The sequence below is a fragment of the Plecotus auritus genome (genome assembly GCF_963455305.1).
Source record: "Plecotus auritus genome assembly, chromosome: 7".
Classification (NCBI taxonomy): Eukaryota; Metazoa; Chordata; class Mammalia; order Chiroptera; family Vespertilionidae; genus Plecotus; species Plecotus auritus.
Window position 1 is genome coordinate 1,337,808 of NC_137774.1, and position 14,012 is coordinate 1,351,819.

General features: G+C 60.1%; 1 protein-coding gene across 1 annotated transcript in view; it reads right to left on the minus strand.

Annotated features, from left to right (window-relative positions):
* RNF213 (ring finger protein 213) overlaps positions 1–14,012 on the minus strand; it is a gene marked incomplete at its 3' end in the record, with an annotated part of 87,659 nt that overhangs the window by 50,381 nt on the left and 23,266 nt on the right. The window contains 11 exon segments of the mRNA XM_080680866.1: positions 11–204; positions 1,421–1,970; positions 1,972–2,598; positions 3,661–3,825; positions 4,160–4,300; positions 5,112–5,329; positions 6,327–6,492; positions 7,228–7,515; positions 7,660–7,871; positions 11,606–11,755; positions 12,726–12,899. Of these exon segments, the coding sequence (XP_080536992.1) occupies positions 11–204; positions 1,421–1,970; positions 1,972–2,598; positions 3,661–3,825; positions 4,160–4,300; positions 5,112–5,329; positions 6,327–6,492; positions 7,228–7,515; positions 7,660–7,871; positions 11,606–11,755; positions 12,726–12,899 (2,885 nt within the window).

The following is a 14,012-nucleotide window of genomic DNA, read 5'->3' on the forward strand; positions in this document are numbered from 1 at the left end:
AGACCCTCACCGAGGAGGTCACGTCCAGGTGGAACATGGCGGGGCTCCTCTGACACTTGGGGTCCAGGAAGGGCAGCAGGGAGCCCAGGACCTGGCCCTCGTCCACCTGCGGGTCCAGCAGGCGGATGACTTTGAGAGGCACCTGCTTCCCAGGGAACTTCCTCTGCAGCGTTTTGTGCAGTCGCTTCACGTAGAGAGACTTCCCTGCAACAGATGTGAACGCGTGGAAGTCGGTGCCTGGGCCGCGGGCCAGGGAAGAGGGGCGCACAAGCCCCTTCTCTGCGGGCACACAACGCCACACCGGTGCCACGGGACCTGGGGCGAAGGAGCCCTCGGTTTCCTCGCTGTTTCCTGCTCACGTCCCCCGTTTCCCGGGACCAGGGGCGCAAGGTGAGCGTGCCCTGCGGGCGGAGGGGACGCGCAGGACCGGGAATGGGATAAAGTCACGGGGGCGGAAACGGGCCGGGGACTGAAGGGAGAAGAGGCACCGGCATCCTCTCCGACAGAGGTCTTACCTCCCCCTGCTCACGACCCACATCCAGCCCGAAGCGGCCAATGCAGGGTAAAAACAAACCAACAGGAGCCTGCCGGGGTGGCTCCGTGGATAGGGCAGCCGTGGGCAAACTACGTACGGCCCGCGGGCCGGATCCGGCTGTTCTATCCGGTTCTCTTGCTCTCCCCTCCGCTCCTTTACTTTGAATTTATATGAGTTCACACAAACACTCCATCCATGCTTTTGTTCCGGCCCTCCGGTCCAGTTTAAGAACCCATGGTGGCCCTCGAGTCAAAAAGTTTGCCCACCCCTGGGCTAGGGCATCGGCCTGAGGACTGAAGGGTCCCGAGTTGCAGGCTCGATCCCCAGGAGGGGGCCTGCAGGAGGCAGCCGATCCGTGATGCTCTCTCAACACTGATGTTTCTCTCTCTGCCCCTTCCTCTCTGAAACCAATAAAAATATATTTAAAAAATAATATAAAATAAAAACAAAACAAACAAACAAACAGGAGCCCTGCCGGTGGGGCTCGGCGGTTGGAACACAGACCTGCGCGCCGAGGGGTCTCAGGTTCGATTCCCAATCAAGGGCTCGTACCTGGGTTGCAGGTTGGATAACCCGGTCAGGGTGAGCGGGAGGCAACCCATCTGTGTCTCTCTCACATCGATGTTTCTCTCTCTCTCTCTCTCTCTCTCTCTCCCTCCTTTCCACTCTCTAAAAAGCCACGGGAAAACAAGCAAACAGGACGAGGCTGCTTAGAGAGGGGAGGTGGTTGGCTCCCGGGAACCAGGGCGTGTCCCCTCTGGTTGAGCTCTAATCTGCAGCTTCACGTCCCTGAGACTCCGTTTCCCTTCTTACGGGAGGGCTGCGTCAGCGTCCCCTCCACCCCGGGGGACAGGGGAGAGCCGTCCCCCCAGCCGCCGTCATTACCGACGCCCGCTCTCGCCGAGGCCACGATCCCCACACACATCCGGTCCTTGAAGGCGACGGCGGCCGACGGGGTGCCCCTGGGGACCTGGTAGTGGTGCGCGAGGTAGTCCCGGGCGGCCTGGAGGGGCGCCTGGGGGGTGGCGGGGACTCTGTGCTGGCTGAAGGCCGAGGGCAGGTAGCAGTGCTCCCGCTCGCAGTCGCAGACCAGGACGAGCTGGAAGTCCTCCCGGTGCGGCCCGGTGCGCAGGCCCCGGAGCAGCGCCTCCGCCCGGCAGGCCACCTCGTAGCTCAGCTGGTCCGCGAACAGCAGGCTGTACACGCGGCGGCCGGGGGCGCCCGGGCTCAGGCAGCGGCGCAGCAGCAGCGCCACCTCCTCGAACGCGGTCCCCGGCGTGCACAGCAGCACCTCGTCGTAGGTGGGCAGTGGCTGCTCCGGGCTCTGCATGTAGACGGCCAGCGCGGCCGGCAGCACCTCCGAGTGGCCGCAGACGATGAGGTTGGGCTGGCCGGCCTGCAGGCCTTTGGGGAGCCCCCGCATGACGGGGGGGCCCGCCCGTGGCCGCCAGGCGCGCCAGGCCACGGCCCAGGGCCTCCAGGTCCAGGCAGTGGGGCAGGAAGGCACGCGTGCAGCCCAGGAACTGCTCCATGATGACCCCCAGCTTGTCCACCAGGCCGGACGCGCTGATGAGCAGGATGGTCAATCTCTCCATCACTGTCCGCAGCTCGTGCGTGGCCGCCCCGCCATCGCCATCGCCATCGCCATCGCCACGGGGGTCCCTGAAGGCCTCCGCGACGTCCCGCGGGGTGCACTGGCGCTTGACGAAGGACAGCATGGCGAGCGCGGAGGCCCCGGGCGGCCGCCGCGCCAGCTCCGCGCTCAGGTGCACCAGCTGCTCGGCCGTGTAGTAGTTGAGGTAAAAGTGCTCCGCTCGCAGCCGCGCCACGACCGCCTCCCACTCGTCCAAGAAGCGCTCCATCCGCCGGCACAGCGCCTCCAGCAGCGGGGCCAGGGGCGCGCGCCCCCGCAGCGGCGGCGGCAGCAGCGGCAGCCCGAAGTGCACGCGCACGGGCTCGGGCTGGCCGCAGCGCACCTCCACCTTCCAGGCCCGGAACAGGAAGCTCCCGGCGCCGTACAGGCTCAGGAAGGCCTGCACCAGCCTCTGCACGTTGCAGAACACCTGTCGCCAAGGGAAACAGGGGGCGGGCCTCACGGGCTGAACCCAGACGGAGGCGGCAGCAGACCCGGAGCCAGGGGGCTGGGGCCCAGGCGGGGCTGTGCCCAGAGCCTGCCTTCCTCCCTTACAGACCCTCTTCCTCGGGCGATGCGTGCAAAAAAGTGCAAACGGCTCAGGGGCTGAGCATCACGTAGGAACCAGGAGGCCACGGTTCCCTTCCCGGTCGGGGCACAGGCCGGGGTTGTGGGCTTGATCTCCAGTGTGGGGCGGGCAGGAGGCAGCCGATCCGTGATTCTCTCTCATCACGGATGTTTCTCTCTCTCTCTTCCTCTCCCTTCCTCTCTGACATCAATCAAAAAATTTATTTTTTAAAAAACGGGCAAATGAACTTCAGAGAAAAATCTTGTAACAACATGGAGAGGCTGTTCCAGGAGGCCTCCGCCCACGGTCCCTTCCAGCGCCCACACAGGCCGCCCACCCGCGCCTTCACCTCGTTTTGGATTCTTGCTGATTGGGGGAGTCAGGGAGGCGATTTCAGTTTCTTTCTAAGGACTGTGTCCGGGGCCACTCCTCTCGGGGCAGCCGATTTAGGGACAGTGGTCTCTAGGGACATGAAGAAGGAACCACTAACCACAGGGCCTGTCACAGCCCGGCCGGCGTGGCTCCGTGGTTGAGTGTAAACCTATGAACCGGGAGGTCACGGTTCGATGCCCGGGGTTGTTGGCTTGATCCCCAGTGTCGGGTTGCAGGAGGCAGCCGATCAGTGATTCTCTCTCGTCACTGATGTTTCTCTCTCTCTCTCTCTCCCTTCCTCTCAGACATCAACAAAAATATTAAAAAGCAAAACGAACAGAAGAGCCTGTCACACCGGGGTCGCCCCTCCGGGCCCTGAGTTGGGGTGACACGCACCCTGCAGACCCTCGGATTTCAGAGCAGAGCAATTCCTAGTGATCAAACCCAAACTCAAACCCTTCCGGCCGTCCTGGGGACACTCGGCAGGGAGCCCCCCCGCAACCCCGACTGAGGAGCCGGACGACCCCACGGCGGGCCAGAAGCAGACCCCACCTCGGAGAACTCCTCCACGCCAGCACTGTTGTGGTCCTTCTTGCCCGACATGAGCATCAGCTTGTTCATCAGCTCCTTCAGCTCTTCCAGGGAGTAGCTGCGCAGCTCCTGGCGGCCCTCGTGGCTCTCCGGGAGGAGCAGACGTAGAACCGTGTCTGCGGAGATCTGTGGGACAGGACGCGGTGGGGGTGGTTTTCCAGAGGGAGAAACCCACCCCCATGGACACAGCCTGTCTAGCCCTGTCTGGGGGTGGGTGTTCTGGGGAAGTGGGCGTGGCCAGGGACTGGGTGTGCCCAGTGTGTGTGTGTGTGTGGCCACGGTGTGGGTGTGGCCACAGTGTGGGCGTGGCCACGGTGTGGACGTGGCCAGGGTATGGGCGTGTGGGGTGAGCGGTGTGTCCAGGAGTGGGTGTGTCTAGAATGTGGGTGTGGTCACGATGTGGGCGTGGCCAGGAGTGGGCATGGCTGTGGTGTGGGTATGCCCGGGAGTGGGCGCTCACCTGCTGGCCCCCGGTGGGCGCCTGGATCACGTAGGTGCCGCTGCTGTTGATGGCTCTGGCCAGTGACAGCGACGAGCGCTCCACTGAGCCGTGGCTCTCCTCCACCGTCTTCAGCCACCCCAGGTTCCGGGCGGAATCCCGCTGTGGGACGGGGAGAAAGCAGCCATGGCCCGCGTTCTCCCCCTTCTCAGGGCGCGCTCACCCCAGGCGTGGGGGAGCTTCCTCGTGCGTGTGGGGGGCCCGTGTGCTCTGGCTGCCTCTCCTGGGACGCCTGTTACGTGGAGTCACTGTCTCCCTGGGGCCCCACCCGTGCAGACGGGCCCTGGGCCAGGTGGACAAAGGCATTGTCCTGCTGGACCCGCAGCTTGGGGGTGGGGTGCCAGCTATACAGGGCTGGGATGCTTTCATTCTAAATGTCCTTGGGGTCCCCACGTCCAGCCAGAAGCATTGAGGGAAAACGACCTCAGAGGCCTTTTGTTCAGATGTGAGCCTCCAGCAAGGAAGGACCTCCCCACCCCGACATCTGCTTACTCCATTGGCCCCCCCACAGGGATGCAGCCGTCCGGCCATGGCCACAGGTCTGCTCAGGAGGCCAGTGACGGAGAGGGGTCTCCTCGGACCGGGTGGAAACGGGGCCTTCAATCAGGGGTGGAGAACCTCTTTTCTGCCAAGGGCTATTTGGATATTATGACATCATTCGCAGAATATAATTCATTTAATATAAATTTACGTTGCTATGAAAAAAACCCTAGATTTATTGAATTCGGAGTCCCGCCCGGGGTTGCCTAATAGAAATTCCTTGTATTTCCATGCGGTTTGGATCTGACTTTGTAACACAGGCGCTAGAGAAAGCGTGTCCACATGCGAGCACCGTCTTCAGCCCATGGTGCGCGACGGTGCACACGGCCACGGCCCGCGTCCCGCGGGGCCGCTCACGGGGAAGGAGACTCACCAGCTTACTGGGCAGGTGTGGGTCGTTGTCCAGCGCCTTCCACAGCTTCTTCAGGGGTCCCCCGAACGCGTGGAAATCTACGCTCGTGTCCAGATTGTAGAGCAGAGAGCTGTAGCCCTGGACGGCGTCATGGAAGCAGGCCACGCGGTCCACGTCCATGTCATTCTCCCCCGCGAAGATCAACGCCAGGTCCACAAACACCTTCAGCTCGTTGACCCCTTGGGGCGAGAGGGGACAGGTGAGCGGGGGCCATGCCGTGGTGACACGAGGCTCTCACCGTGGACAACAGTCTCGCGAGGAGATTCGCATAGACATCCGGGGGGGGGGGAGGGGTTCCCAGGGGTGGATCCACCGTCCGCTTTCCGCAGGATTCCAGGCGCCTCTCCACCGGCTCCTTACTGGAAGGCCGCAGGCCAGGCCTGACCTGAGTAACCGCGGGGCCCCGGGGCCGCCCGCGGCTGTGTGTGCCTGACGCCATCCGATCCACACCGCGTCACCATCCTTTCTTTTAAATTATTTCATTCTCGCCTGAGGATATGCTTTTTAAATTTTATTTTACAGAGAGAGGAAGGGAGAGTGGAGGGAGAAACATCCGTGGTTTGTCTCCCACATGTGCCCCCAAAGGGGCTCGAACTCACAACCTAGGTATGTGCCCTGACCAGGAATTGAACCTGCAACCTTTTGGTGTGTGGGACAATGCTCCAACAAATTGAGCCGCACCAGCCAGGGCAGGGGCAAGGTTTTTAAGGAAATGATCCCCCCCTTGCCCAGCCGGTGTGGCTCAGTGGTTGAGCATCGACCCAGGAACCAGGTGGTCACGGGTTCAATTCCCGGTCAGGGCACGTGTCTGGGTTGCAGGCTTGATCCCCAGTGTGGGGCGTGTAGGAGGCAGGCGATCCATGATTCTCTCTCCTCGTTGATGTGTCTCTCTCTCCCTCCCGCTCCCTTCCTCTCTGAAATCAATAAAATTATATATAAAAAAAAGAAAGAAAATGACCCCCAGCTGTCCACAGCAAACATACAGCGTGGGCGGGGGGGGGGGGGGGAAACAGTCACCAAGAACACAGCTTTTACCCCAGAGCATGAGAAGTATCTGACATAAACTCCCAGCAACCACACACGGCACCCGTCCTTTCCCCAGCCCGTCAGCTTGGGACGGTCACCCCAGCGCCATCGGGACACGCAGGCTCCCGCAAACCCCAGTCCCGACCGTACCTTTGACAGCCTCGTGGACCCAGCGGACGAGCTCTCTGGCCCGGGCCAGCTCCTGCAGACACTGGCACCGGGCCTCGTCCAGGCCCCGCAGCAGCTGGGTGGCAGCGACGACCCGCCTGTCGATCTGGCCCAGTGTCTCGTCGCGAGAGTTCTCGAAGGCGTCCGTCTGGAAGACACGGCTCTGCTGGGGGCTGGATGGAGCCGCTCACCTGGAGCCCGCCCGAGTCCGAGCAGGAACGCGGACCGCCGCACGGCCCTGGACCTCCCAGGTTTGCGGCTGCTCCGATGCGGACGGGCGCAGGGGGGTCTCACCCCAGAGCCGGGCGCTGTGCCCCGGCCCCCGATCGGCCATCACCACCCCTGCTCCGTGCGGACATTCTGCGCAGCAGCTGAATGAACCGCTCAGCACGGATTCTCTGCCTGAGTCGTGAGTAGAAAAGCGAGGGCCCAGACCCGGGACCGAGCCCGCGCCTATGCGGGGCGTGTGTGTGTGTGTGTGTGTGTGTGTGTGTGTGTGTGTGTGTGTGTGAAAGAGAGAGAGTGTGTGTGTGTGTGTGTGTGTGTGTGTGTGAAAGAGAGAGAGAGAGAGAGAGAGAGGGAGAAACGCTCGTCCCCAAAGAGCAGAAACCGAAGACCCACTTCCCAGGGGCGCTCAGACACCACGCCCCCCGCCCGCCGCTCCGGAGCCCGGCCTCCGCCCTGCACCCTTGACCCCCGTGCAGGGGCGGCCACACTACACCCAGAGGGCAAGGCAGGTCCCCGCACACTCAGCACCGGGTGAAACGCAAACAGGAAACTCCCATCCCGGCTTTCAGCGCCGGAGCCCAGGGCTGCCGGGTGCCGGAGCTGGGACCACCCCCCCCCCCCCCCCGCACCCAGGGGTCCCTGGCCAATAACTCACCATTCTTAGCACAAAGTCGAGAAGACTGAAATCCCCGGTCAGGCCCAAGGTCTCTTTGACCTCCAAGATGACCTTGGCCGCCCTGGCAGACCGATGCAGCTGGTGGTATTCCTTCACCTGCTCCACTCGCTCCTGGATCCAACCCCCCGGGTCGCTGGGCTCCAGGGCACACATGATGCGGAGGTCGGAGGTGAGGTCCTCGTATTTGTCCACAAAGACGCCGAAGAGGTCATGCACTTCCCCGAGAGTGAGCTCGCCGGCCCTCAGGTCCTCGTACAGCTTCCTGAGCTTGGAGAGGCAGGGAAGGTAGAGGGCTGCATAGGCACCCTCCACGTCCAGGAGCGGCCCCGGCTCCCCCTCCTCCTCCTCCTCGTCCTCGTCCTCCTCCTCCTCGTCCTCCTCCTCCTCCTCCTTTTCCTGCGTGCCCCGCGCCCGGGCGGCCTCTGCCCAGAAGGTCTGGAAGACGTGGCTGTCCTTGAGCGAGTCTACCCTCGTGGCCATTTCTCGGACGCGGGCGCTCAGATGGTAGTGCGTCCCCCTCTCTATGGCGCCGGAGGTGGGCGACAGCTGCGCCATCACCGCCTCGTTGAGGCGCTTCCCGTCCAGGTCCTCGGCGTGTCTCTCCGCGATCTCTCCGCAGTCCACTGCGCAACCAGAAGGGGACGTCACACGGGGCCCCCGTCCCGGCGGGACTCTCCCCTCCCCCTCGCTGCTCTTCCTCGGGTTTTAAAAATATATATTTTTATCGATTTCAGAGAGGAAGGGAGAGGGACATGGAAACGTCAATGATGAGAGGATCATGGACTGGCTGCCTCCTGCAGGCCCGCCCCCCCCAGCTCCCCGGCATTGGGGATGGAGCCCACAACCTGGCCGTTTGCCCTTGACCAGAATCGACCCCTGACCTCCTGGTTCCCGGGTCGATGCTCAGCCCTGAGCCACCGGGGCCCTCGCTGCTCTTGAGGGAACTCCAGGAGACACACTCACTGGCATTTTTTTCTCAGTAAGAATCCAGACACACCCCCTCCTGCTCACCAATTTTCACAACAGATAAAACCTGTTGTAAGTTCTGGGTGAAGAGGATGGTTTGAAGAAAGGCACCCCCTGTGTCCCCTTCCCACACCCCACTTCGACACCAGAACAGTCTCACACGACAGGGCGGGGGAGCAGAGAAGCATTGGGAGCCACACCCTGTGGGATGTGACAGCGGATGGGCCCGTGGGAAGCGGGGCCCGAGGCCTGGAGCGTGCAACCCCGGCCACTGTGGGGGCGCTGGAGGCCTGGCGGATTCCTGCTAGGGGGGCTGGACTGTGGGGGCACTGACGAGGCCAGGAGGGGACAGGCTGCTTTTCACCCCACCCCTTCGCTAGGCCGCCCTCCTCTCCCTCTGCCAGCCTAGGAGCAGCAGGAGGTCATATTCCCGCCAGGACATGGAGGGTGGGGGACCCGGAGGTCTCAGGTCCTTGAGGAATCACAGCATCTCCAGACATGCATGGCACTGAACTTCAGGAGTCAGAAAGAGGACAGAAGACGGTGTGTGTGTGTGGGGGGGGGGGGGGAGGGGGGGCGGAGCTGGGGGGTGAGGGTGTGAGTAGGAAGTCATGGTTTGATTCCCGGTCAGGGCACATGCCTGGGTGGTGGGCTTAATCCCCAGTGGGAAAGGTGCAGGAGGCAGGTGAACAATGATTTCCTCTCATCGTTGATATTTATATCTCTCTCTCCCTCTCTCTTTCTCTCTGAAATAATATATACACTGGCCACTCAGTGTATATCCTATATAATCCTATATAATAAAATGCTAATATGCAAATTGTCCCCTCGACCAGGAGTTTGACCAGCAGGCAGGCCGGCCAATCGCCCATGTCCTCTCCCCGCCGCCAGGCTGGCCAGACCCCACCCATGCATGAATTCATGCACTAGGCCACTAATATATATATATATATACACACACACACACACTGAGTGGCCAGATTATTATGATCTCGCCACTCAGTGTCTATCCTATATAATAAAAGGCTAATATACAAATTGTCCCCTCGACCAGGAGTTCAACCAGCAGGCAATCCAACAACCGCCCATGTCCCCTCCCCCTTGCTTGGCTGGCCAGAACCCACCCATTCACGAATTCATGCACTGGGCCTCTAATTTATATATACTATCTAATAAAAGAGTAATATGCAAATTAACCATCACTCCGCTGCATCCACAAGCCACGCCCACCAGCCAATCAGGAGCAAGTATGCAAATTAGCCCAACAAAGATGGATGCGGCCATAGAGAGAACAGGAGGCTTGGGTTTCCCCGGCGATGGAGGAAGCCAAGCTTTCTGCACACCCCGGCCAGCCCAGGCCTCCACTCAGGGCTACAAAGTTTCAATTATAGAAGATACATAAATCCCAACAAAAATGGCTGCCACCACAGAGCAAGCAGGAGGCTTGGCTCCGCTCCAGGCTACAAAGTTTCAATTGTAGAAGATAAATAAATCCCAGATACCAGGGCCTCCACTTGGGTCGCCGGGGGGCGTGGCCAGCCTGCAAACCACCACAGGCCCCTCGCCCAGGCCGCCCCACGCCCCAAGGGAACCCCCACCCTGATCCGGGACACCCTTCATGGCAAACCAGCCGGCCCCCACCCGTGTACCAGGCCTCTATCCTATCTAATAAAAGAGTAATATGCAGATTGACCATCATTCCAATACACAAGATGGCTGTCCCCATGTGGTCAAAGATGACTGCCCCATGTGGACACAAGATGGCCACCACAAGATGGCCAGCAGGGGAGGACAGTTGGGAGGAACCAGGCCTGCAAGGGAGGGCAGTTGAGGGTGATCAAGCCTGCAGGGGAGGGCAGTTAGGGGTGACCAGGCCTGCAGGGGAGGGCAGTGAGGGGTGACCAGGCCTGCAGGGGAGGGCAGTTAGGGGCAAACAGGCTGGCAGGGGAGCAGTTAGGCATCAATCAGGCTGGTAGGGGAGTGGTTAGGGGGTGATCAGGTTGGCAGGCAGAAGTGGTTAAGGGCAATCAGGCAGGCAGACAGGCAAGCAGTTGGAAGCCAGCAGTCCTGGATTGTGAGAGGGATGTCTGACTGCCCATTGAGGCCCGATCCTACTAGGCATTCGGACATCCCTCGAGTGGTCCCAGATTGGAGAGGGTGCAGGCTGAGCTGAGGGACACCCCCCCATGCACGAATTTTGTGCACCGAGCCTCTAGTATATATGTGTGTGTATGTGTGTATATGTATATGTATATGTATATGTATATGTATATGTGTATACACACACACACACACACACACATACTGAGTGGCCAGATTATTATGCGTTCAGAGATCATCATAATCTGGCCACTCAGTGTGTGTGTGTGTATATATATATATATATATGTATATATACACACACACACACACTAGAGGCCTGGTGCACGGAAATTCATGCACTCGGGGGGTCCCTCAGCCAAGCCTGCGCCCTCTTGCAGCCTGAGACCCCTTGGGGGGATGTCCACCTGCCGAGGAGGCGGGAGAGGCTCCTCCCACCACCGCCACTGCACTCGCAGCTGTGAGCCCAGCTGTGGCTGAGCGGAGCTCCCCCATGGGAGCACACTGACCACCAGGGGGCAGCTCCTGCGTTGAGTATGTGCCCCCTGGTGGTCAGTGCACGTCATAGTGACCCATCATTCCGCCCTTAGGGTCAATTTGCATATCACCCTTTTATCATATAGGATATATTAAAAAAAAAAAACTTTAAAAAAAAAAGAGAGGGCCCTGGCCGGTTTGGCTCAGTGGATAGAGTGTCAGCCTGCGGACTGGAAGGTTCCAGGTTCGATTCCAGTCAAGGGCATGTACCTTGGTTGCGGGCACATCCCCAGTGGGGGGTGTGCAGGAGGCAGCTGATCAATGTTTCTCTCTCATCGATGTTTCTAACTCTCTATCCCTCTCCCTTCCTCTCTGTAGAAAATCAATAAAATATATTTTTTTTTTTAAAAAAAAAGAGAGGGCCCTGGCCGGTTTGGCTCAGTGGATAGAGTGTCAGCATGCGGACTTAAGTCCCGGGTTCCATTCCAGATCAGGGCACACGCCCAGTTTGCAGGCTCCATCCCCAGTGGGGGGCGTGCAGGAGGCAGCCGGTCCATGCTTCTCTCTCACCATGGATGTTTCTCTCTCTCTCTCCCTTCCTCTCTGAGATCAATAAACACATATTTAAAAGGAGAGAGAGGGAGGGGGGCCTGAGGTAAAAAGCTCACGGCGGCAGACCCGGCTTTGCTTAAAACGAACGCGTTGCAGAAGCCGCCCCTGGAGAGCAAGCCCGCCGGGGGCACGTTCCCATCGGGTCCTCCCCGACCCCGCCACCCGCCACCGGGTTGTTCACGGTCAGTCGGAGGCGAGTCACCTTCCACCCAGCGCCTGGCCGCCTCGCACAGCTTCAGCAGGCTGTCCACGCGGCGCCGCTCCTCCAGCAGGAACTGCAGCTCCCCCCACCTGTAGTCCAGCACTTTCTTCATGTCGTGCTTCTTCTCCTGCGGCGAAAGGCTTTTTCTCTCTGGCAAAAAAAAAAAAAAGTCACCCAATAGAACAAACGAACCGATCCTTCTCCACGGCAACCGTTCCTTCCCTCTTCCTGGATGCGATGCACGCTCAGGGCCGCGAGCCCAGCCCCTCCATCCGGCGCCGCCTCCGCAGCGTGGGCCGGGCCGGTGAGCCCTGGGGCTTGGTCACGGTTTGACCCCTTTCCTGCTCTGTTTGCCCGAGGATTAGACCCCCCGTGACATAAAATGGCACGTCTGATTCCACGCGGAGTCCTGCTGCTCTCCGCCACAGTCCTGGGACCACTGACAAGGCCCGGTGGGGTACGGACATTCCGGGGGGGGGCACCTGTCAAGGTTCATTTTCTGCTGTCGGCGGGGGGGGGGGGGGGGACCGGGTAGCCCCGGGGGGCAAGGCCTGGCCTAGGGGAAATGCACGCTCAAGTCCTCAGGATGGTGGGTATCCGTTTGGCAAGCTACTCCCCAGCGGTGGAGGGTTTTTTTATTTATTTTATTTTATTTTTTAAAATATATTTTATTGATTTTTTTACAGAGAGGAAGGGAGAGGGATAGAGAGCTAGAAACATCGATGAGAGAGAAACATCGATCAGCTGCCTCCTGCACACCTCCCACTGGGGATGTGCCTGCACCCAAGGTACATGCCCTTGACCGGAATCGAACCCGGGACCCCTCAGTCCGCAGGCCGACGCTCTATCCACTGAGCCACACCGGCTTCGGCAAGGAGGGTTTTTTTAGAAAGTTCTTTCCAATGTAGCTCCCATTTTCTTAGAACCTTGGGGTTGTTTCACAAGTAATAATAAATAAAGTCATCAATCTTTCATTTTTTTTTTTTTTTCCAAAAAAGAAGAGAAGAGAAGAGAAACCGTCCTGTCACTCTCGCGGCGAAAAGAGCCCCTCGAAGACCAGCCTCTGGGAACCCCGTGAGCGCGCCCCCCGTCGGCCCAGCAGCGGGCGCCCGGCACTCACTCAGCTCCCAGATGTCCAGAAACCGCGCCCCGCGCCTCCTGATCAGCTCCAGCTGCCCCACCAGCACGGCGCCGCTCAGCAGGTCCTCGGCCACCTTGGTGAAGACCGAGTCGGCCGTCGCCATCAGCTTCTTGCCGTCCTCCGTGATGTGCGCCAGGATCTTCTCGTCGGTGCCTGCCCAGGTGGAGAACAGAGTCTAAAACCCGTGGGGGCCCCCTGCCTGCCCGGCGCCACCACCCCCGCCCGCCCCGGCCCCGCCACCAGGCAGAGGGCTCCCGGACCTCCCCGCGGCTCGGCCCCAACGCCCAGGCAGCACGAGTGGGGGGCACACTCAGGAGGGGCAGATCTGAAACGCACTCCCACGCACCAGAAGGTCTCCGGTTCCATTCCCGGGCGGGGCACGTGCCTGGGTCTCAGGCTGGATCCCCAGTGGCGGGGGGGCGGGGGGGCGTGTAGAAGGCAGCCCATCCATGTTGCCCTCTCATATTGATGTCTCTCTCTCTCTCCCTCTCCCCTCCTTTCTCTCTCAAGTCAATGAAAACATATTTTTTAAAAAATGAAGGTCTATTGCGCTGGCCAGAGTGGCTCAGTGACTAGAGTGTCAGCCCCGTGGACCATAGCAGCTCAGGTTTGATTTCTGGTCAAGGGCATGTACCTGGATTGCAGGTTCAATCCCCGGCCCAGGACCCTGGGAGGCAACCAATCGATGTGTCTCTCTCACATCAATGTTCCTCTCTCCTCTCCCCTCCCTCCCTTCTACTCTCTCTAAAAATCAATGGAGCCCTAACCAGTTTGGCTCAGTGGATAGAGCGTCGGCCTGCGGACTGAAGGGTCCCAGGTTCGATTCCGGTCAAGGGCATGTACCTCGGTTGCAGGCACATCCCCAGTGGGGGGTGTGCAGGAGGCAGCTGATCGATGTTTCTCTCTCATCCATGTTTCTAACTCTCTATCCCTCTCCCTTCCTCTCTATAAAAAAATCAATAAAATATATATATATTTTTAAAAATAAATAAAATAAAAATTTATGGAAAATACCCTCGGGTGAAGATTCTCAAAAAGAAAAAAAAAAGAAAGAAAAACGGGACCTTCAGGGGGACTTTGCTTCCAGGCCAGCCGGGAGGACACAGCCGCTGAGCACAGCCGTGCGCCAGGGATGGGCCCTCAGGGTGTCCTCACCCACAGACAGGGCCCCCCCCCCGCCCTCGCTGGGCCCTCCAGCCAACCGGCTTCCTCACCGGGACATCCGCCTGCCCTCCCCGTGTCAGGTCCAACGCCCACCCCGCGCAG